At 37.0% G+C, this 25579-nt stretch overlaps 1 protein-coding gene across 1 annotated transcript in view; it reads right to left on the bottom strand.

Moving 5' to 3' along the window:
• LOC148836914 (calsyntenin-2-like) overlaps positions 1–25579 on the bottom strand; it is a 242991-nt gene that overhangs the window by 31383 nt on the left and 186029 nt on the right. The window contains exons 6-8 of the mRNA XM_088913431.1: positions 25342–25527; positions 22797–23054; positions 21036–21157 (exon numbers count right to left, since the gene is read on the bottom strand). Coding sequence (XP_088769557.1) covers positions 21036–21157; positions 22797–23054; positions 25342–25527 — 566 coding nt within the window. The remainder of the gene's footprint in view (positions 1–21035; positions 21158–22796; positions 23055–25341; positions 25528–25579) is intronic.

The raw sequence follows: 25579 nt of genomic DNA, 5'->3' as shown, positions 1-25579 counted from the left end.
AATCTTTTTTTTTAATCCCAGTGCTTTTCACTTGATTGCATATCTAAAATAACCTGACAGCTAAATGCCCAGGAAATGGAATGCAGAAACTCTCCTCATGAATCACATCTAACACCTCCCAGTAAACGGATATAGAAAAAAATAGCTATAAAGGGAAGTACCCAAAAGTTTAACAGAAGGAGGTGCTTCGTTTGTAAGGCCATGAATTCCAAAGTCTGTTAAAGCACAGCAGAGTAGTACGCTTGATTCTACCTGATTCTCTGTATTCTTAAAGTCCATATAAAATCTAACAGAGGAGTGTGATATTAACCCTTTAAGACATATACGGCAAATTCAAATTTCTATAAGTAGCCTTTTTTCCTGTTTACAAGGCCAAGGGAATTTTAAAGAAACTTATTTCTGCAGAGTCTGTTTCAACTGGTAATTAATCAAAAAGAGCTAACACTCTGATGTGCACAGGCTGTAGGCACAATAAAATAATACAGTTGTAATTTCTTTTTCAGGTATTTGAACTGAATTGTAATAAAAAATGTAATGTAAGCACCGCCAACTACAGTTCAATGGGTGTGTGTTTTTTTTCTGTTCTACACTTAATTTAAAAAACATTTAATTGTTTTGTGCAGTATTGGTTATCAAATCTGTGAGATTTTTAAAAGAGCATTTTACTCATAGCTACACGGATTACAGCATAATCTGAATAAAATGAGATGAAAAGCATGTGCCAGAGTGCTTTCTAAATAATAACACATTCTTATAAGCTTTACATACAGTAAAATAATCAGCCTTTTGCAGAATATCACATCCATTCTAGAGGATTTTCCACACCTCACCTATTTATCATGCTGCACTTAATGTCCAGTGGTACTGCCAAGTATTGGAGGCACATTTAAACCAAATGATTTGCCTTTAAGCAACTGATGAAAATCTAGCCATTTTAGAAGACTGATCATTAAATTAAGTTTCCTTATTCACAACATTAACTGAAAAAAATCAAACATAAATCAGGAATGCTACTTCTGCAGAAGCAGTATTAAAAGACCTGTCCTGAGGATGTTGAAATATGTCAAATGTTCAAAAATATAAGTGAAAAACAAGCTAGCAAAAATAAATTAAAATCAATGAAAGGCTGAATCTCACTGGATAATTATGCAAAACAGCAAAACACACTCTTTAACAATACATACAAGTTTAAAGTTTCACATGACTTACATCTGTCAATGTCTTACATCTTTTTAGAATAAGTATTTAATTTACAATGACTCACAGTAACTTTTTAGGTTGTGGAAGTAAGATTAAGGACAGAGAAGACCCTTATGAAATTCATATATTACACTACTGGATTCATTTTATAATCTCACAGTGCTCCACCCCAGTGTCTAGACACACACTATGGTATGGTGAAAATGGCAGCCCGGTAGCTCGTTAAATTCCTGTGTGAGCTTGTTGATTTACTGCATCAGGTGGTAGCAGTTCAGCCCTGCATTGCTGTTTCTGTCACAGAACCAGGTCCTGATGACTAAGCAAGCTTTCTGTGGCCCTTGGTCCCAAAGTAATTAAAAGCAACAGGAAGGAAACGGAACAATAATGCAAGACTGAAGTTAAAAAAAAGAAAATAATGGAAAGTTTGGTGACCTGGTTAAGGGCTAGAAGTTAGAAAATTAGAACAATTTTCTTTGCAATGCTCAAGACATAGAATTAAAAAAGATACTCTTACCTCACCCCCCCCCCAACACACATGAAATTCTTCCTTGAACTGCACTGCTTTCTGCTCTAAGTGGCAGGAACAGTCAGTCATTGGGAAATTGCACTTTGATTTGTGGCTGGAAGGCACCAATGTTAACTGTTCTGCCATGTTATCTTGATCAAATAAGAGCAACTGCTGTGAGGAAAACCTCAGACTGCGCTTCTGCAGCTGAGTTCACCTGCCATTTCTTTAAATAGGCCAGCTTCCTCCGGGGCAGGTTACATTAATACAGGCTTACAAAAAGTTAGGGTATGTTGAGCTTTCTTGAAGTATAAAAGAGCAGTTGATGAGGTGTTGCAGCTGTACTAAACTTTGAACTGATGTACTAAAATACAACATTATTTTAGATACAGAATAACAACAAGGAAGATTCCACATGACATCAAAGAGATTTTATCTCATGGGTATGTTATGTTAGTATGAAAAGAAGCAATTCACTTTTAAAGTTTTTTTTTTGTCTTCTTGCAACGCAGGTATTAAGGAGTCAAACTTTTACAGAGTTAGATCCAGCACCTACTCATTAACTTCAAACAAATTATTTCTCAGGTTGGGTTGTAAATTAAATTGGAGTAGCAGACAAGCTCTTGCTATTTATAGATTTGTTTGTCAGATCTGAAGACAAAACCGGGTCCGGCTTTTGTGAACTGATTCACTGTGAAAGAGGAGATTGATGAGGCCCAGACGAAGGTGACTTGAAGGTGAGAATGAAGCAGGCTTTCATGTACTGTGCAGAATTGAAAATCCCCTGCTCAATTTTCAGCAGCAACCAAAAAACGTCAACACCAAACAAAATTCCATTGAGTAGCAGCGAAAAAAAAGGCCAACCACATATGTGTACATTCGGAGGAAGATCTCTGCTTTTTTTGTTGGCTGTATCCGAGCTATTTCAGGAAAGGGTCACAGAAATAAACTGCATGCTCATTTTCAAACGAGACATCCCTCAGGCAATGTAGAACTGTGCAATGACTTGAAGGTCGAAGACCCAGCTCCTGTACAGAAGGTTCTGGGGGGATTTTTTCACCATCATGTCACTGAATCATACTCTGTAATATTAAAATGGGTGATTTCACCATGAGACACAAATAAAAGCTACTGCACTACTTACTGACAGCCTAGTACCTTTAAGCATCCGTTCAAAGACAAGGAATCAACAATACTATATTTGCTAAGCTAATGTGGAGAAGCAAAGATGTATATCCCTTTTTAATGCCATTAAAACAAAACATACTATCTGCTTATCTCAGGAACTCAGAGATTCAAGCATAAGGTCCACTTTTCACTCATTTGTGTTGTGCTGTATTCCAGCTAGCATGGCAGTTTAAACTATTGAGAGATAAGGAAATCAAACAATTTTATTTAATAATATATTGGCAGCTACTCATCAATTGTTCTATTAGAAACCCACCTTGACTATTACAAAACATTTCTAAGATGCATATTATATACAATATAGAACATATGCTACTAAATAGAGTATGAGAAAAAAACAGAGCATAGTCAATGACTTCAATGTCAGGATTTTGTAAAGGTTTAAGAAACAATAATACATCAGAGCACACAGATTTTCAATTTCCCACAAGGCTGTCATTCTTTATTTCTGATAGGCGACAGTTTGGATGCCACAGTACGCATAGAATAAAAGAATCTGGCTTGTCAAACATCACTTTCAGAACTGTAGAAGAGATTTCCCTTATCTTACTCTGAAGACATGTTTCACTGTACATGATAACTTCCCATAGGAATTCATTGGGCTGGATCTGTGCACATTTAAAGACAAAAGACTCACATCAAAGCCATCAGTACCATTAATCTTCAACTCTCACTATGGTATTGTCATTAACATTCTCCAAGCATGAAACAAGACAATGTATCCTTTAAATCAAAATGCTATCAATGGGTTAACTTCCATTAATTTAGTAATCAGTGCAAAGCATTTAATAATTTTCCAACCATGCAGTCTTATTGTTTTAGGTTTCTTCTAATTTGGGCCACCTTGTAATTGATTAATGATGGTTATATTCAGTCATTTACCGTATTTCTTTTGTTAAACAGCCATAGAGGGCTTTGCTTTTGTGCTTGACCTCAAAGAGAGAGGCAGGCACAAGGTACTTTGTGTCTAATATGCTTGAAGGTGACTATAAATTATTGCTAGGCAAAGTGACTAATTAGTGCAGCAATTACAAGCGTTTCCCTTGGGGACAAAAGTCAACAGCAAAATGACCCTTTGCTGCCACCTAATTTTGTGCTCTCAATTTTAAGTGCTTCTGACTGTAAATTCTCAAGGAATATAAATGACCAATGAAGAGCCAGAAGAGGTGGTTCACAAACTCCCATATTTGAAGAACGATCATATGATACTGTCAATGCTGTCTAAAGCATTGTAGCATTAAGCAAATTCCTGAATTCGTATTTAATTCTCAAATCGTGTGGATTAACACACATAAAGGCCAGGGATCACTTAGACTAAAATAAACACAATTAATCCAAACCTAATATCAATCTGAGAACAATGTCGTCCTCCAGTAGTGAATCTCTTTATTAAGTGGGTCCCAAGTATACATGTTATACATACATTCAAAACTAATCTGCAGAACGCAGGCAGAATTTACACTGAGTTCTACAAGCATTAGTACCAATAAGCCTAAATCTTGACATGATATCTAAATTTCTTGAGGGTATTCTTTTTTTGGTTTAATATAATGAAACATTTAATAAATTAGTCTATGCTGCTCATTCTGTGGTTATGTGCATTAAGTTCCTTTGAATAAATTTTGATAAAGCCCTCTATCCCAGTAGAAAATCAAATTCACTTCCCATGGATTCAATAAATATTTTCATTTCCACACTGGCACTCACAAATCACAACCTCAACTCAAGGCTCTGCTTTAATCTCTTCAGGTATTGTTCATGCAAATCTTGTTGGCTGCAGGTCGACACCAGCATCTCATTTACTTTGTCATTAAATGCGTCTGCTTTTCAGGAGGAAACCAAGAGGGAGAGCCTTGGTTAACTTTTCATTTGGGATGCTGTAAAGAACTAATTTCTCCTGGTGCCACATTTTCTCAGATTGCCATTTAGACATGAGAACGTAACTTAAGTGATCCTCACTTCCAAAGCAGAAAAAGTAATTGAAAGTGGGGAAGCAAGAAAAAGAAAAGAATACAAATTAAATCTATTTAACAACTGTTGCAGGACATCGTTTGTCCTGTTTATTAAGGTGATCGGAGCTAATAGTGTAGTTTCATGGGCTCAAGGACATTATTTAATACTGTACCTCAGCTGGAAGTCATAAAGTTGGTATTTTATATTGTGTCGCCCTTCAAAACTCATTGTTGCATTCTTAAATTATTAATGCATATACATTATGTATCAGTGAAGATGATTAAAATTATCTGGAAGCCGACAAAGCTGTAAAATGCATCATGTTTCTCATAAATGCAGACTAAATTCGTGAAAAAGATTAAACATTTATTGTCTTGAAGTTTGGACTATGTGCAGTAGTACAGTTTATGAGCAAATGCAAAAAAAGACAATAATAGTTATGTAGTTTTCACACTATTTTATGCAATTTATGAAGAATTACTTTTCTACTCTAATTCAATACAAAGGGCAAAGTGTACTTAGTGAATACATATTGAACAAGGAAAAAATTGGATTTCTTCTACATGGAAACACTGCCTCTATACAGACCTATCACATTGTCTATCATTTTTTTCTCTGATTGATTTCTCTTTTCTAAATGCAGATGAGTCACAAACTCTTTGATCAGTTTATCATACTTAGCAATTTGGATGGAAGTGAGCCAGATAAAGCATTTGCTTATTTGGCAGCCTAGTCAAATTAAGTCATTTTTGTAAAACTAAAGAAGCTCTTTTACATGACCTTGCAGTCAGTGCAAAAAAAGCCATGGCTGAGCAGATTTTTTTAAATTTATCATTCATCACTCTATGACTGCTTTCTTTAGGCAATTTCTTTTTTAATTAAATTCATTAGAATTAATTGCTTGCATTTGTATAGTGCTTTGAATTTCAAAGCTCTTCACATACAGTATAGGAGGAGATCCACTTCATGCACCACTGACGAGCAGCACCCACCCAGGTAATGTGTGGCAGCCATTATATGCCAGTAGCCCCACTACACAACAGACCAGGGAGAAATGGAGCTCAAAGTAGGATTTAGCCAAAGACATGCATCTTAACACTCCTGCTCTAATGAGCAGTAATATGCCATCAATGTCTTAAAGCATTAAAAATGCAAAGATAAGAGTCAAAGATAACAGTCAGTGATTGCAACTACATTTGCATCACATTTGTCATACTGCAAAATGATGGCAAAGTACAAACCTAATTTATTTTCAAGGGAAATAAAATTCTTTGGGGTAGAAAACTATAAAACTGAATTTACCACACATCTAAATTATGCAAGAATAATCTACTTTTTAGTATCTCATAATCCTTTAGGTACACTACTGTAAAGATGCAATGTCATGGTACCAATAAAAATCAGGTTGAATATTGTGTACAAAAATGTAGGAGCATGATGTGCATATAAAATAAAACATTAAAAAACGTTTTAAAAGTGGAAAAGGTTCACCTTCCCCTTTGGCACAAACAAATAACAACACAAGAACATACAAAACATTACAAACAAGTAAATGGCATTTGACCCCTTATCCTTCTTTGGTTGCTAATAATTTAATGAACCAAGAATCCCATCAAGCCACTACTTAAAGAATACTACAAAGTCAGCTTCAGGAATGTAGCTAGGGGATTAGCTCTTTTCTCTGCTGAATGCTCCAAAATGTCCATTTCTCCAAACATTTCCATTTGTCTACTGACATCCTTGATTCAAGATTAATTAGAATATCATTACTCGACAAGTTTCCTTCAGGTGGTTATACCCTGTCTGTCATGTGCTGAGCTGTACCATTTGAGTCTGTCTGCATAACACTGCAAGACCTTTGTGTTTATACAGACAATGAGTTTTTTAATTAACCGGATGTGCAGATAAAATTAGCGTCCGGTTTCTGAAATAGAATGCAAACTGTGAACTCTAAATCTTTTGAATTGCTAATAAATTATATCCTTTCATTAGTTATAATGAACATTAATAGTTCATTTTTCGTTAGTTTCACACTAAAAGATATACTGATTCCTTACGCTGTAAGTAAATGGGGTTTTTAAAGATAGCTCAGGAGGGTTGACAGCAGCACGTTTTCCTTCATCACTGCTGCATTAATTTATAATCCACCATGATGATGATGTCACTTCCTGAAAATACAATAGTAAGGCTGTCACTTCCCAGCATCCCACTGCCACCTCTACCTAAGCATAGGCACCTTGGTTATCTCCTCAGTTTGAATGTGGGTCCTAACGTCTTCCTCCTGTGAATAATCCACTGTCAACAGCATGCTGTTTGCAGTGCTAAAAATCTTTAGTCACTTCGTGAAGTTTTGTTGAAAAAAAAATTTAACTGCCAACAAAAGCTAATGAACATGGGCAAAGACCAGCCTCCCCCTCTATTTACTTTAACACAGCAAGGAATCAGAATATGCTAACTAGGGAGCTGGGGAGAGTGAATATGAGCTTTCTTTTCTCCTGGGTCTAAGAGTTGATATTGAAATACGAGCTTACTGAATTTAGATAAGAATAAATTAGCGGTGACAGACTTCAAGAGTAATGATGTTTTAATTTTAAAAAATCCATTGTACTAATTGATGAGTCCATTATTTTGACTAGTTGAATGTTTTTTGCTGCCCAAATTGTAATTAAATAGTTCTTTCTATAACTGTATAGTACACATGAATATAATTGTGTCCAAGTATATGTACAATTATGATCTGTTGCTTTGCTGATTTTGTATTTTCATTCATTTGCTGAGTTTAAGTTGATATGTGTCAACCAGCTGAATGTAGTCACATGAGGACAGGAACTGGTGTGCAGGTATGAATGTACCTTTAATAAAGGGACTTTCTAATGTCATCTTTAGCAATAATAAAGGTCAAAAATACAGATATAAATTTCCAAAAGAATCATACCATCCTTTGAATGTACCCTTTGATCCTTTACTTCTTCAATCAGAGACAACCTGTGTCTCACAAATACAGATAAATCTTTTATGAAACAAAACAAACAAAAAAGAACTAGGAATATAACTAATGCCTTTTAATGCTGAACATTATGTTTCATTTTGCAGCCACTAATGATGGAGTAAATATATCGCAATGGCGATAGATTGGGATAGATAGATAGTTTGCACAATGTTGGCCTGCTCTTGGAACAATAAAATACGGCTGTAGCAATTACAGTATTTCTGGATTGGACATTTAAATCCTGCTTATGAGTTGTGTTATCTTGTTCAAATGTCAGTATTATCAATATACAGGAAAATCAATGAAACACGGGATATTGAAATGTGCCATAATGAAATACCTGTAATTCATCACTCAAGTGCACACTTTCTTGTGACTTTGTCATTATTGATCCTTTTCAATGATATTTCTACTAACAAAAGTGGGACCTTGATTTACATGTGTGAGAGAATCAATGTATACTAAATTGCTTTCATACTGCAACTTTCTACCATCAACTTAAATCCAGACAAAAAAACATATAATATAATGGTAGAACAGTTTTTATTACGGATATAAATGTGGGATTTTGGATGGAAAACAATCAGTTTTATAGGTTTATTCAAAATCCATTGAAAACAAAAGAACCATCTGTGCTATTTTATAAAAAAAAATGTTATGTGACACACAACCAGGTAGAGAAATGAAGGGTGTTATTTCAAAAATAAGAAGAATTATTTTCTTTATGAAATGCAGTTGAAAATCATAGCTTTGAGACCCCTCAGCAGTGAAGGCTGATATTCAGATATTCATTATGATGTCATTAGATTTGCACAGGGGATACTGCCGTCAGATCCCAAGCAGATAAACTCCACATTTCCCTTCTTCATTCTAAATTATGCAGTTCAGACATTCAGCATAATTGGGGAAAGTGCATGAAGGTTTCCCTAATCTTATTTTCCTAGTCATTCTTCTGAAGAGGCAGCTCTAGTAGGGGCTCCTTATCTCTGTTGGAACTAAAGGAGGCAGTTCAGGATGTGACAAAGAGTAAATCTCCTGGCACTGATGACATCCATTCTGAAATCTACTGTATCTAATTCTTTGGCCCCAATTAGCTTCCCTTCTGCTTGAAATGATGCTTACTACCATTCAAAAAGAATAATTTCAGAATGATGTTAATATTGCCATCATCCACCTGTGATGACCATGAAAGACAAAAATCCCCCACTTGTGCAAGATATGGTCCTATATCTTCTGACTAGGGACTTATATGATCAAGACATGTCTTATTTAGTTTTTAAAATATCAAATTTTCATATAAGAAAGGATATCTCACATCTGATAACATTCCCCACCTCCTCACCATTCCACACACAACTACAGGATGATACCTCCCCCTGTGCTGTTTGTTCATTGGATAGTGAAAAGGCATTTGACCAACTAGAGTGGGAATATCTATGACCATTTCGGATTAGGTTTCACTAATATTGTGACAATTTTATGACAGCTTTCTTGTCTTCTAGGGGGCACTTATCAGAGATGCCTTGTCTTTAGAACCATAGCTCCAGATGTCTGTCAGTATAATGTTTTCTACCCCTATTTCTGATAACAAAATTCAACATTGCATATTACTCTGTGCAGATGATATATTGTTATATGTAGACAACGTTTCCCAACTTTAACAACATTTTTAAACAGGTGGGCACTGACTTAAACATTTTCCAAATTCTCTTCAGGCTAGCATCTCCATAACAAGAATGAATGTGCTTACAAGCTAGAATTTTTTTTAGTTTCATGACTCCATTTTCTGGCCTTTTAGAGTATTAGAACAGAATGCACACTTGAATTTTTCTAAATTCATCCAGAAAGGGAAAGGACCATACTGTATATTACATTTTCCACTCTGCAGCATGAAATATCTGCAGAAGGCCTAGTTCTGCCAAATTTTAAACTTTATTTTTATGTCTTAGTTTTACACTGTTTGGTTTAATCCTGACATTCCTGTATCCTGTATCTTGGCAAATACCATAAGGTATTTCCCATTTCTGGACTTGACTATAGAGAGATAAAGGGATTCACACTCTAGCAGATATTTGTAATGAGGGTCTTCCTGAGGAGTTTTTAATGAGGTGGCCTGGAGTCCTGCAGCTAATTTGGCCAAATACTTGTTGACAGTACTCCTGTCACTCCTGTCATAGCTGTCTGATTCTTGCTTTTTGTCTTTTGGTTGTGCCCTAGAGGAGAGAGGAGAGTACTACTAGTTATGGAAGGGAGAGGGGGAGAGATGCTACAGTATGTTAAACTGTAGTTTTCATTTTTTGTGCTTTTTTTGTAAAATATCAATAACTACTTTAGAACATTTCCTATTGAAAATCAATGTGCAATAATATCTTTTTTAAAACATTGCTCACATTTTAAAACTGAGATTTAAAAATCGCAGAACATTCTATACCAGATTAATTACTTTGCATTTGGCTTTTTACTTTTTACCTCTTTTCCTGAATGCTTGAATAATGACGTTTGAGGCAACTGTTATAAGTACTGTATCTTTCCTTATTGTGTACAGGGGACTTGATTGCACTCCTTTTAGCCTAAGGAGAAAATAATTTGTAATGTCAGCGCTTTGTATTTGACAAAAAACAAACCAGAAATTACAAAAGTTTAAAGATAACATAGATAAGATAGCATATTTTATAGCAATGAATTAACCACTGAAACACTTCAATGTCCCTTCATACTGATGGGTATGTATAGCAGGCCAGAGGCCAATTAATACTTTAATTAGACACAGCTGGATGGAGCATGAAGCTTCTGGTGCAGTGATTAGTTGATCAGCAGTATTCTCTCAACACTGTCACTCAGTCACTGAGCATATTCTGTGGACTCATCTCCAGATATAACACTTGCATGCTTGCTGTGTGTTTTGTTAGTATTAGCCTAGAGAGATGTTTTTGTTAAGCCATCATGTTGCTTGGATTAATCTTTTCTTTATTTTGTGCCATGTTCCTCAGTAAAATCCTTTTGACCTCATTATGGTCTCTGGCTTTGCTTATCTAACTCTGCCCGGACTCTGCCACTCTGCCACAGTCAGGTTTGACAAACACATTAGAGGGACACTGTCAGGAATTGGCCTTCTTTCCTTTAGACTTCAATCTTTAGCCCACCAACCAGATCAATGACTTACGTTGAAGGGAAAGCATCTGACTGAGCTGAATTAACAGCAGATCAGAAGGCTGTGTAAATGCAATGTGTAATAGTTTATAAAAGCATGGCTTTACAAAACAGAGCCTAGTGCGATAGTTAACAAATTCCATTAGGTAATTATGCTATTTGATCTGATATGGACCTTAGAAGATAATTTTTTGATCATTAGAAAACTTAAAAAAAACTGTGTATTTCATAAAACATTAAGATTAGGATAAAAATAAAGAATATTAGGTATGCATTCTAATGAAATGTAATAGGATATGACATTCGGAAAACCTTCGGAAGGTGTGAAGGAGAATGCTGTAAAGTGGGAATGTATTCTGGACTGTGATGTGGGAAAAAAGATATGGGACTGTTATCTTGACCCCACAAACTGCTGAAAGGAAATATGCTTCGTAATGTTCTGTGCATAACTCAGAGATGACACTGCAAACAGCAGTACATGGTGAGCAGAATGATCTCATAGCCATCAAACACTGGTATTGCTAATCAGATTAATTCAAACTGGGGGACATATTCTCCACTGGGTCCACTATTCTGAGTTTAGAAAAGTAGCAAACAAGTCAACAAGCCATAATTCCTAAAAGGTATGTAGATAACTACATAATTCTGTAGGACAAAGCAATAAAGTACTTAAACCCAATTTGAGACCCAGTGGATGAACAATCATCCCTTATCAAACATTTGGTATGGTTACGCTTTTTTCTTAAAGCTATCAGACACCTCATCTCACTTTCAGAATTCTCTGGGTGCCATGAGTCTGAATTCGAATCTGAAAGGAACAGAACTTAAATTTCAATATCCTCAAAATTGATCTCTCAGCCATCGATAAGGCATGACTGGTCATCACTTCCCTGATTTGGTTAATTATTCCACAGGTACACATGAAAAACACCTTTAGGATAATGTTCATGCATTTCTTAATTTTAAATCGGGTAAGCACATATAAAGTCATGACTGTTTGAACCAAAAACACTGTGCTGAACTCCCTTGAGAAACAACTTTTTTAATGCACTGCAATAAAGATTGCTTCTAGATTATGAATGTCTCTTTAGCAGTATTCTACAAACATAATTCACAATGTCAATGAAAAATACCTTTTTTGTATACATTGAATTCCTTTACTTTGGTGAAAAACCAGAAAGCATAAATAGCAATTAATTGTGATGACATTTTCATTTGCCGAGTTATTTACCTGACAAAGTTTTTTTTCACACCTTTTTACTTCCACCTGTGTTACATACTAATTAAATCAAGGTAATATTCAATAGTAATTACACCATACTATACTGGATACTGGCTCAGTTAAAATGGAACATCTACCCTAATAACCCAATGTAAAATCCAGTCCTTAAGTGGGTTATGAGTACATAGGTCCAAGACACCTTAGGAAAAAAAAAACATGCCATAAAAGTTTTAATCTGTACTTATTATGTGGACGTTTACAGGAATGAGTTTTTGCATTTCTATTTTTTAATTAAACCCTTTCTAATTTAATTTCAGTACATTTAAGCTTCAATGTTGTTTATTTCTTTCACACAATACAGTACATCAATACCAACCAGACCTTCTTCACCCACAATGCTTCACATTTATGTAGTTTTTCCCCCGCCTTGGGGAAGTAAAGAAGCTGTTATTTGTTTTATTGAATACAAATCATGAACATTTCTGAGTAAAAGTTACAGCACTGGCATGTTAGTGACAAAAATGCTTAGGGAAAAATGGAGCAGACGTATTAGAGATATAATCAAGTCAATATTTTTTGAAAGAAACACATTTTTCAAAGACCCTGCAAATCAATTATAATGAATGATCAAAGCTAAGAAATTCAGGCTCTTAAATACACTGCAATAAAGCTGTAAAACTGTATAACAAAAGCAATGCTCAGTGTGAAGATTTAAGCTGTCCTCCATTCTGAAAGCAGCTGTTATCTCACTGATGAATGTTATATAGGTGCGTGGAAGAAAAGACCTGCAGTGAAAAGAATAAAGGTAGAAAAGGGAATACTAACCTTTTCTTTAGAAATATCACGTGTATCACATAAAAGTTACATTTCCAGCAGAAATGAGCAACAGATGGAGAAAAATAATCAGCCCTTGAAAGTATATTTCTAATGCTTACAAGTGTCGACAGGAAGTGCCTGACTGAGTGACACAGCACTGTATCTACTATTTTGAATATTTCCAATCTATCTGAAGAAAATTAAAAGCTCGCACATTAAACATGTCTTCCTTTACAGATACATCCCTGGTTTTATTATGTAAGACTGAATTATCCAAGCTTACAAAATCCACAAATGCATTAACAAACAGTATCGCACAGACCAAAGGACACAAGTGTAAACTTCAATGAAGACGCAAGTGAAAACTTCAAGGCAGTGTACTTAAAACTAAGAACAGGACACACTTCTTTGCCCAAAGGAAACCATCTTTGATGAGCTGAATGGTCTGCTTTCGCCTGTAACCTTTCTTATGTTCTTATTGTAACCGGTGCAGCTTGAAATCATTCCATGTCAGACGTTCCCTAATTACCTACATGTTTTTCCCCTGAATCAACCATAATTGCAAAACAGTGAGTCTGTTTATTCAAATATTGGGTTTTTCTTTTTCTGTGTTGCCAGCATATACAGATACCACAATTAAGATTATAATACCACAATTTAAATAAAAACAATTCACTTCAAGGTTAGTAAGCTTAATGAGCTCCATGAAGGTGGCCCCTCTACAGACAGCACAAACGATGGAACCCACTTCATTCGTAAGTGCTACGTTTGTGCTGCTTTCGTTTCCGAGATATAGCGCCTTGTTTTTTCGGTTGAGCACGTGACCATGCACGGTGACTTTGACCTCCAGTGACCCCGTCTGTCGAGTTCAAGCGCTCTGATACTAATATTGAGATGTGCTAGTTAAAGACTCTTTCTAAGAACAAGCAGTTGTACATCCGCAACTCTTCTGATTAGGGAATGATATTGGTGACAATTTTAATTTTCCTGGTCACACAAACGCATAGAAGATACTGGTATTACGTGATCACCCGAAAAAGAAGGTGCTATATCTCGGGGAAGAAAGAAGCTGGAAAGTTACTTTCAACGGCACAGACCGGCATAAACGCAGCACTAACGAATGAGACTGGTTTGGTTTCCCTACGACGATGTAGGGGAGCTGAGTGACTTCACGACCCCAAAAAAACAAGGCGCTATATCTCGGAAACGAAAGCAGCACAAACGCTACTTTCAACGGCACAAACGTAGCACTAACGAATGAGGTGGGTTTCATTGTTTGTGCTGTCTGTAGGGGGGCCAACTTCACGGAGCGTCCTTTAATGTACTATAGCTGAGTTTCTGTATGGTTTTGCCATCAATGAATGCAATGAACAGTAAAAAACATTCCTCTATTAGCAACAGAATTAATTAGCACTGGAACAGCAAAAAAAAAAGATGGCTAGAAGTGCTTGATATGTCACCTTTTTTAGAACAGCTTTATATCCAGAAAATTTAGTTTTGAACAGTAAAATGCCAAAGAGGTGAACAGAGTTGCCACACATTTTTTAGGAGCATCATCAGTAGTGCAGCTGCAATGAGTTGTGAGGGAGAACCCAGTTTGTGTGCCAGAATGAGCTGCTGCCTTTCTTGCTTGCTTTCACTTATAAGTGGTCTGGTCTCGAGACTCAGCCAAACCAGGCACATCTCCAGACGTTCGCCGAGTCTGAGCATTCCAAATAATTTTTTGTTCAAGTTTCCGTGGAAAAGCTTAATGAAGTCACAGCACCCTGGGTGTTTACTTTTGCACAGCCAGGATGCTTGCCAATCTGCGTTCCATTAATGAAAAAGAAAAGTCCAGCAGCACAAGAATGCGTTATTGGAGTCATAGAGCATCTCTTTTTCACTTTCTATAGTATTTTTTCAGCTGCTGCTGTGGCATGATAGCCAACACAGAAAGGGGATTACAAAAGGCAGAGAGAATGGAACAAAGGTGAAGAAAATGTGTTAGCTTAGAATTGTGGCAGGCGGAAATTAAAGACTGAGGAATTTTGTTGTTGGCAACTTGTTCCGTTTTTGGGATGTGTTAGCTGAACTCATCTGCCATTTTTCATTTCTGATTTATCTTTTCTTAAAGGTGCTTTTCTGATTTTCTCATTGAAGATGTATTATCTAAGGAAATGCAGTTTCAGACCTTCAGTGTCTTCAGATATTATAGTTCAAAACAACATAACTGGCATCCAAACTTTAAGAAAGCATGTTTACGGTATAATATCTGTACAGTACGAGGTCAGTCAAGTTTCAGACAGTAGGGATACAGTCTATTAAACATCCCTTTCTATCCCCACTTGTATTATACTGTGAACTTTTACTGACACATTTTATGAAACATCATTTGACAGGTAATTGATTTTTTTTTATCACTTTCAGGTGCATCAGAAGAAAGGAAAGCTTAGAATTATATGTATGTCCTTTGAGTTACAAGAGGTGCTGTAAACAATATTTAATGTCAGTTCCAAAAAGGAAATTACAAAAATCCTAGGATGGGAAGCATTTATTTCTAAATTAAGACTGAAGGCATAGAAGGTAGATGAACCTAAAATAATAATAAAAAAAATGTTAAGTGTTCAATAATTTTTTCATCTGTTTCTACAATTAAAGTATGCCAGGAGCCACACTGTGATAGGAATCGTATATAAGGCACATATGCATTGCTGCAGTTAGCATTCCAGAAGGCTTTGAAATCCCCAGGAGCCTAAAGTTTTTAATTATGTTTATCCAGGCTTGATTAAATCAACTGCTGTTTTGCTTCCCTTGTTTGTTTTATTACTTTTCTTTCACTTTCCTTAAATATGGCAGCCTGTGGTTAACAAGACACTGTGTTTATCCAAACTACAAAGTCCTGACCCATTTTATAAAAAACAGCAATGACCAATCATACCTGAAGCATCATACTTAGAATTTTCAGTTTTTCTTTCAAACACCATATATTATGTTTGATAATACTATGACCTGTTTTTACACATTGAACAAACAAGAGTATAAGGAGATTTCATTAAAGTATTCAAAATCCTCAAAGACACTGTGGCAGTCTTCCAACAGGCTTTAGAATCAATAGTGAATCATACTATTCACTTAAATAAAACATAATAAAATCACTAAAATAAAACTTACTGCATGCAAATGGAAACTGCAGTGAAGTACACTTAAAACTAAGAACACAAAGTGTTGTAGTTGTCAGGATCAAGATATCCAGCAAATGTCATCAATGTCATCAGGTAATTCTCTGGCCTTTTGCAAGAAATCCTTGAATTGGTTATCAACCAAATGAGTTTGATGGGCCGAGTGTATCCTTTGGTTTGTAACCTTTCTTATGTTCTTATGTTTGTGAATATTGAATGCAGTCAAAATATTTTATGGCTTTCTCTGTTTCCATCAGAATTTAACAGTCTACAAATGTATATACATTCTGTATGTAATTAATTTTTCCATCCCACAGGCCTAATTGAAGGCACACTTTAAATTTGAAAGTCTTTATACTTCAGTCTATGGTGTGTTCTGTGTTGTAGTAGGGTGGCATGGTTGCACAGTGGTTAGTATTGCTGGGGCCCTGGGTTTGATCCTAAACCTGTGGTACTGAGTTTTTAAGTTCGCCCTGCCTTCAGGTGGGTTTTCTCTGCTCTGGCTTCCTTCCACTGTGCAAAGACATACTGATAGGTTTATTGGCTTCTGGGTAAATTGGCCCTAGTGGGAGTACAGTAGAGTAGAGTAGTTTATTGCCATATGAACACGTACATTGGAATTCTCAATCGCGCTGATCCCTCGGGACACACAGACAACACCACACAATGTAGACAACAGGAACAATAAATAAGTTGTGGAAAAATAAATAAATCTGTAGTAGTGAGACGAAAGAAAAACAAACGGTAGACTATGTAAAAAGTATGTACTGCAGACGTGTATTAAGGTCCCGCAGTTAGCCGTTGAAGATGCAGTGGGGTAGAAGCTGTTCCTGAGTCTAGGGGTCCTTGCTTTAACATGTGTGTGCATGTCTGTCTCTGTGTGTATGGCCTGTTTGCTAGCCAGGGTGAGCTCTGGCTCCCCTGCAATCCTGTATTGGATAAAGCAGTTAGAAAATGGATGGATGAATATACATACTCAGGTGACAAAAGTGCTTCTTGCAGCTGTGAATAATGTTTTTCTCTGTATTCAAGTCACCATGGATAAAGGTGCTGGTCACATTGAAATGACCTAACACCTCTGGTGTACTGTTATGTAATATGTTCTTTATCAACCCATCTGTATGTGTATTCAATTTCTATGCTCAATGGTGCAAAAGCTCCCAGCTAACCTTATACTGTATGCTCCCCATACAATAACGTATTAAGTGGACACAGTAATTAATCCATTCTTTCGCTGCATTATAATCAATTAAAGCTAAATTAACTGTGAGCATCAATTCCTAGCTCTAAATACAGTGAAAAATAAACAAAAGTTTGAATTAATTGATAAACAGCAAACAAGATAATCGCTGAACATTATTTAATTTGTAAATGCATTATGATAAGCGTCAAATTACCCACCGAGGTTCTTAAATGAAAAGCATTTTTACTATAACACTGAGGTGCATTAAAGCATCATAAACATGTGAGTAAATAGAAGGGATTTTATTTGAAACAATGCAAGTGTTTTTTAATATCAAAAATAGCAAGTGAAGCATGACACAGTAACAAATAAGATTCCTAGTTTCCCAGGGTATTATTCATTAGTGTTTTGAAGATGACAAGTAAATTAGGATTTGAAAGCTCTAGTGACATCCTGCTCACTGACGGTGTTCTAATGAAGTAGGGTAACACTGGAAATGGTTTATTATCAAAACACCACAGGTTATCCAATGCGCGTTAGGAATGGGATGTTTTCATGTTGAGCGCCTTTCTAAAAAGGCAATTAAGTTCTCTAAATCATTAGTAATTTTGATGCATGTTCAATGCTGTTTGGGTTAATAAAAATGTCCAGATTCTAACTTCCCTATTAGACAAATATTGAAGTGCTTTTAGCTGTACCAAAACACTCCTTTTACAGTTTTTAATTCCCACAATTTTAGATGTACATCTGATTATTGTTTCATCGCCATCCTGCAGTGTCACCTTGTCTGCGGTTGCCCTGGGAAACCAGAAGCATTCTCATGCAAGCTCCAGGTTTTCCATGGTTCTCTGCCGAGACCACTAACCCTGTCAGTCTATCCTCCTCCATCAATAATTGGGCCCTCAATTATTCCATCATCCCTTTACCCTATGTAATTCGCAAGCAACTCTGTAGCAGTGCTTCATCACTAACCATTCACCGGCAGTACTGCCTACATGCACGTCACAGTCCGGCCTCTTTCCTCGGCCTGATTGGTCAGCAGTCTTTACTTCATGCAGTCCTTCCCTGTCTGGAACCTTGGACCTCTCTCCTGCTGCCTGACCCAGCTGCTGCCAGGCTCCATTCCTGAGGAGCTTCAGTCGTCCAGAATCCCAGCGCTCACAGCAGACTACCTTCGTCTAACCACTGAAGCAGCCCTTATTCTGCCTCACTCTGCCTGACTGCCTCCATCTGGCTGCTCGCTGAGCAGTTTCTCTTGACTCCTGAACCCAGCTGCCACTGGTTAGCCTCTTGTCTAGACAGCTCCCTTCATCTGGTGTCCCAGTGCTCATCTTGGGCTGCCTCTGCCAAACCTCTTTTCAGCATCTCTCTCAAACCGCTTCACCTCCTTCTTTCTGTCTCCCTTTCTCAGTCCTCCTCCAGAGGCTCTTCCAGCTTTCCCAGTAGAGCCCTTCCGGTTTCTGGTTCACAGTTTAGTGCTGCACCTGGGGTCTGCCCGTGGCTGTGCCATTCAGAGGCTGCAGGTTGCCAAGTGTGGAAGTGAAGCTGGGACCCCCTCTTTGGATCTGGACCTCAGCAGTGGGCTCCCTCGGCCAGGTCCAGGTGGCACCTGTCATACCTCCGTTTTATGCCATTCCAGGTGCTTTCCTAGAGGACGGCCTTCCAGGAGACAGTGTTGACAGTGCATACCTGACCCCCTCTAGGCATGTGTGTTGAATGAGCCCAGCCCCAGTGCCTTTGGTGGGACCGCTCCGAGATGGAGCCTCCTGTCCAGCCTCGTAGGTCGATTGCTCCTGGGCTGCACTACACACAGAATAGACGCACCGCACTGGGTCTAGATAGCTCTTCCATTTTTTCCCCTGTCCTTCCCTTGGAGCCCTGATCGGGATCCGATCGTTCAGGGGCTCATGCTTCAGCCCGGTCTCAGGGGCACCTGTGGTAAATCCGTTTAATCCAGTTCCATGTGCACTTCCGAAAGACCGTCCCAGTACTGGGTGCAAGCTCCTTTGGACCCGCAGCCAGGCTCCCCGTTCTCCTTACTGGTCAGCCATGGCTTTCTAAGCACCACGTATACAGTATTCAAACATTATATACAGTATAACTCTCAAGGTTTATATGTATTCATTATGTGAAAAAAATGTATATCAAAGTGCAGTATACTACACTATACAATTATATATATACTTATGTGCAACAAACATTGAGGTTAGTTGAATGTAGATTTTGTGTAACTCTTTTTTTCTGTTACTCAAACATTTTAGGGGAAACATCTTACAAAATTTATAGGATAGAGCTCTATTGTTCATATACACTTTGTGAAAGCACACAGCCTTGCAGATTGCCAAATGCTGTTACACCCTAAGGAAAATACCACAGGGAACAGATTTCAGAAAAAGAGCCAGCAAAGCAATATGAAAATATCAAACATGCATAAAACCATGCACAGTCATTCTATACCTGTTCATTACTAAGGAAAACAGGTAGCGAATGCCTTGCAAAAATGAACCACACTTAAGTGGAGGACCTCAGAACCACACTGACACATTGTGCAAAGTTTTCTGCCAGGAAGCAGATTTCTCAACAGCTTGTTAATTGAAGGCTCTGTGAGTTGATGTCCCAAAGGATCATCTACATGCCGCCAGATTACAGTTCATGAATTCTGCTAAACCGCCTGCGATTAGATTTTTTTCTTTGGCAATTAAAAATCTCTGATAAATAAAGAGGGGGTGGGCATTATAATAATTTTTAAGAAAACTGATGAAGAAGACTCTAAAATTCCATTAATTCTAAGCCTGAGGTTTTACTTTTCCTCTGCCCAAATCTGCAATAAAGGTAGACCTTACTACTAGGTAGGTAAAAATAATTAATAGAGCAGAAAATAATTGGCATGATGAATAAAGTTAAGAGCCCAAGTCTTCTTTTCTGGCTTTCTATCCCATTCTTTTCAGGTCCCTTGTCCTCTATTGCCTAGCTCAGGAGAGATGTACTGGAATGGTAGATGCATGGTGAATTAATGCCTTCTGCTGATGCATATCATCATTTTGAGTGCCCTAGTAAATCCTCCCTCAACTAAACAGAGGCTGTGCTAAATTAAATCTCACATTCCTATTGAACTCCTGTGCCATTTGCTCAACATCATCCAATTGCAAGCACTTAACTAGACTGAAATTCAACTATATTTTCCCAATAAGCAATCATACAATGTACAGTAAGGACTCAAGGCTACCCATGACTTGCTCACTGAATAATTCTGGATAGAAATGTGTGCAGATATCTTCAATTTAGATGCAAACACTTCGAGTTGCAAGCTAATAAAAAAACACTAAAGCAGAATGCGTTCCTCCTTGTCTGAAAAAGCAGACACTCTATCTCAGCCTTCAGCTCACTCTAAGTCCAGTTACAAAGAAATCCCTCTCAATGCTTTGTCTCCAGCCTGAGATACCATTAGCAAGAGTAGTGCCGCTTGACTTCTGCCACAAATGCCCACCAAACATTTCATTTATTAGATGTTCTTTACCCTTTATCTAAGAAGCAAGGTAAAACTATTCTCTTAAAAGCCCTAGCTCTTCAAGGTTTGAAATAAAAAAGGAAAACAATCAGTACGCATCGAGAGCCACCAACATTAATATCCGTGTAAGGCCCTTGTCTCAGAATGCAAGAAGGTGGCTTACCTGTTCCAGTTTCCAGTGGAACTCAGCGGGACGAAAAGTGTCAACCTGATTAAAATCTCGGCGAAGTAAGAACACCAGTCGACAGTTGTGCACATACAGAGCATAATGGTGACGGTTCATCTCTGCAGTAAATGAAAGAAAAGTAAGGTGCAGATCAGTATCTATTTTATTGTGAAGGCTACTGTAAATAACAGGGCTCTTGTCTGAAGTTCTGTTTTCATCCAGCATGAATAAACAGGACAATGATTGAAATGAAATCCTTTGCACTTTCTAAAATCTGCTTCTTAGCCGTGGTGTGTATTTCCCTCACCTAAGGCTTTGGTCCATATTGAATAATAGACAAAAACCTGTTCAAAATGTATATATCTTTAGTGATACTTTTAATACAGTGAACTCCAAACAGGAAAACAACTTTTATGGATATTAAAGAGAAGATTATAACAATAAAAGGTCTGCATTTTACCAATAATCTCCACATAAAATACAGAAAAGTTACATCTACACAAATGTATTCTTAGTATTACTGAAGGAAATATTGTATTAAAAATATGATTTAGACATTCTATACTTACAAGCCTTGAGTTAGTGCCTCATTACGTCAACATACTATGAAGTTCTTATTATAAAATAGAATTGAATGGTGGTTATCTCACTTGATTATTGACATAGGCACATAAAAGCCAATCAAAGAATAATCAGACAGATTGGTCTTATAAACTCTACAGAAGTACCATCGCCAACATGACATATTTGGCATATTTTCGAACCAAGACCTTTTTTAAAAAAAGCTGGTCACATTGCTGACATCCAACAGTTTACCAGCTAAAACAAAAAATCAAACCACCCAAAAATAAGCCTCAGAGGAAAACCTCTGTATGCCAGTTTGAACCTTGGGCAAAACAATTAGAGTGAAGAATTACAAATTGGTGTCTACGTCTTACACACTGCAAAGTTATAAGAACTTCCATGCTTCAGTCTTTCCACCCTAAACAAGAAGATCTTGAGAATGTGAATCTAAACAAATGCACCTAATTCATTCCATTTTGTATTTTAGCTTAAGCAAGTCAATATTTATTTTGTTAATGGATTATTAATTGAATAACATGAATAAGAAACTCTGTAGACCTAAAGTCTTTGACTGGAATGGAATAAAGGCAATCCAGCAACCCATTAAACCATGGTGAATGCATGACCTGGCATTGCATTGAGAGTATGACCATGACTCAACATTAGGGCTGCTGAAATAAACTGCCACAGAGACAAGATGAATGTGTCTGACTATTGAATACTTGAATACAAGAAAATATGATTTTTTTGTGTGGAAAATCTACATGCTAAATAGTTTTACAGTAATGCCCAAGTTAACCTCTAGAGTAACTCAACTAGTAAACCAACTGGGTCTGAATCACCATTTCAACCATGATGTATTCAAATAGCCATCTGTGACTGAGATCCAACAAGTGGCAGAGCTCAAGGCCGGCAGTGCATCGTCCATGACAGATTGATCTGAATCTCCCCGTCAGTCCTCAGCTTGCCAACAGCAACCCCTGCAACACGCTGGGCTCAGAGAGCTTGAAGTTACGTCATTGCCTGGAGCACCACACTTCCAGTCATGCTAACTCTTCTGCAAGGTACAGTCGAGCTCACAGTGTGTCAAATACAAAATGGCAAAGAAGTTCCAGAAAAATAATTTACAGCCCCACTTAAATTAAAAAAAGATGCGTCATGGAGAAATAAGTAGCACAATGAAATGCTTTTTACCAGTTTTGTCTGAATTGCACAGGAGGGTCTCTTTTTCTGCTCGAAGACCAGGGCTGGGTCCATGTTTCATCCACGTGGCGATGGTGAATTGGTCGGTCAGATTCTTCGGCACCACTCTGTCAGGAATCTTTGCGGCTTGCCGGCCATCAAACTTAAATATCAGGTCGCTGTCCCGTCCGCTGTCTGTCAGTAGAGTTGCTGTCCAGTTCGTAGCCGCACCTGGGGCAGGAAGCAGGTCTGTGCTTCCAGATGAGGCCCCTGAAACACCCCGCACCCAACAAAACAAACAAGAAGGAATGAGGAGGAGAAAAAAAGATCTTTAACATCTCATACAGTAGATACTTTGGTATCTATCCTTCTATGCTTTAAAATACTATGAATTGTAGATTAATTGATACAGTTCAATTCCAAGGTGAGTGCCTTTTTACAAAGTAAAATTTACACATAGTTCTCTGAAGAAGTATTCCTCTCCCTTTTTACTTAAATGTTTGTGCTTTAAGGGAGACCAGTTTATGGTTAATCTTTCAAACACTTTTTTTTCTTTTTTTATCCTGTAAATGAAACATTTCTTGAAAAAAGTATGATAAATTTTGCACTGTGAAAGGCAAATTAAAGCTTTTTAGTGTCTTTCAGTATCTTTTCAGTGTCTCTCCTGTATCTAGTTTTATTTAGAGTACTAAAAACAGAGAAAAAAGTCAATATTTAATAATGAACACACCTGCATTCTGTTTAACTATAAGCATTGTTAGTGTACTTTTCATGAGTACACATACAGCATTACATACTGTATGTGTACTAATTAAAATAACACTAAGTATTCAGATTTTACATTAATTTTATAATAACATAGGTTAAAATAACAAATATTTGATTTTTACTACTTACTGTAGGTTAGAAGTTCATTTAAGAATCCTTAATGAGCCTCAGTTCTTAGCATATTAGGGGTATTGTGAAGAGCAGCAATATTCTATTAAAAGCCCTTAAGCTTAATAAGAATGAATCTATCTTTTAGGACAATGAGTCTAGTTGGGCTATTATTCACCCACTATTGTGAAGTTTTGTTTCTATGAACTTTTTTTTCTTTATAGAGAAAAAAAGTTATCGACATAGTTGGAATATTTTAAATTAGTTCTCTTAATGGATGTGAAAAACAATGAAATAAGAAAGCTGTCTCCAGTAAGTGTAATGTATTCCGTTTTGTAGTGTCTTTCAACATTACTCAAAATTGATTTCGTTTTAAAAAGCAATCACAATTTATTTTTATATTCTATTAGATAATGACGGTAGAGCTTTGAAAGGCTGATTAGCAGTAAACCATGCATACAAAACAAGTTAGAAAGGACCCGAATGCATTTAGATTAGGTTATCAAGCCATCTTAAGGGCCATTCCTTAAGCTTTTTGTAGTACTGATGATTTGGCACAACCAGTTCTGTGTTTGTCCATAAGTAAATAGACACCTATAATTTAAATTATGATTGAACAATAGTTTTCTCAAGAAACACAGAAATACTGAAACTAGTAGCTGTAGCTGTATCAATCATTATTTGAATGTCTATAGGTTCTAGCAAGGCACTAGCATCCTGACACTGTTTTATTATTTTCATTGTGGCACAGATATGTTCAAGGGAAAACTCCCACACCCTGCAATTTTGTTTCACTGACATTCAAAACTTCCCACCCGTACAAACCAAGATTTTCTTTATAGACATGATGGTGATTGTGATGGGGATGGGAATTAGTACCTCCCAAGGAAAGTAAAATCATGGGTTGAAAAAAGTTCACACCTTATGCCATATCCAAAATACTTTTCAAGTGTTTACATGTGGGGGTTCACATCATAAGTAACTAAGGCACTGTAAGAAATGTACTTTTCCTTATTTTTCTTTAAATTCCCAGACTTTTTTGCAAGTTACAGGTTTCCCTACTGTATTAAAATTGGACCTTTTTAATTGCTTGTGTGCTCTCTACTGTGCTCATTGTTTCCTTTGCGCAATATCCTTTATTATTACTTTACTTCTTGAAACAAATCAATCATAGCCTATGCTATGGAGATATTGCATGACTGCTCTGATAGATTCTTGAGCCTGTATTGCCATTTGAGCAGCTGATTGATGTAGGTTGCTCTTAGCAGTCCTCCTGAAGTGAAAAACCTTTCATTCTGTGGCCTTTGGACAACCACTTCTAACTGCAAGAGTTATCTTCTGGTATCTTTTTAAACCTGACCATCATTCTGTTCCCTGTGGATATGGGAATCCTGAGTGCCCTTGATATGTCTTACTGCCTCCACTTTCCCACTGTTCAATGATTTGACCTAATGTGAAATGTGACAATTTCTTGGAATTTGGCTGGTTACACACTGCAGGTATTTTGCAATCTGTTGCTGTATTTCTACAATAGTCTCCAAATATAGACTTTATAGCACACTCAGAAAACACTTCACCTCATTTGACAAATAAACGTATTTTTGTCCAAATAGAAAATAAAAATAAAGGTTTTACTTTCCACTACTTTAATTGAATAACTGTATTTTCCTACACAACATACCACAAAGCTTTTGTAAAGACTTCTCTGAGTAGGTCTCCCTGTCACATCCTTTTCCAATGTGGTTTGTCTGTAGCTCTACAGTTGTTCTTACAGAAGAAACAGGGCCATCACAAGTTTCCAGATGCATTTTGGGAAACAGCTGCTTGCTGCCTGTCCCTGGTTCATATTCAATCCGTTTATTCCAGCCTGAAAGGAAACATAATAGCAAAAAATATTATTTTTCCAAAGATATAAAGAA

This window comes from Atractosteus spatula, chromosome 4, assembly GCF_055471065.1.
Source record: "Atractosteus spatula isolate fAtrSpa1 chromosome 4, fAtrSpa1.hap1, whole genome shotgun sequence".
NCBI lineage: Eukaryota > Metazoa > Chordata > Actinopteri > Semionotiformes > Lepisosteidae > Atractosteus > Atractosteus spatula.
This window is presented reverse-complemented; position numbering and strand designations above follow the sequence as displayed.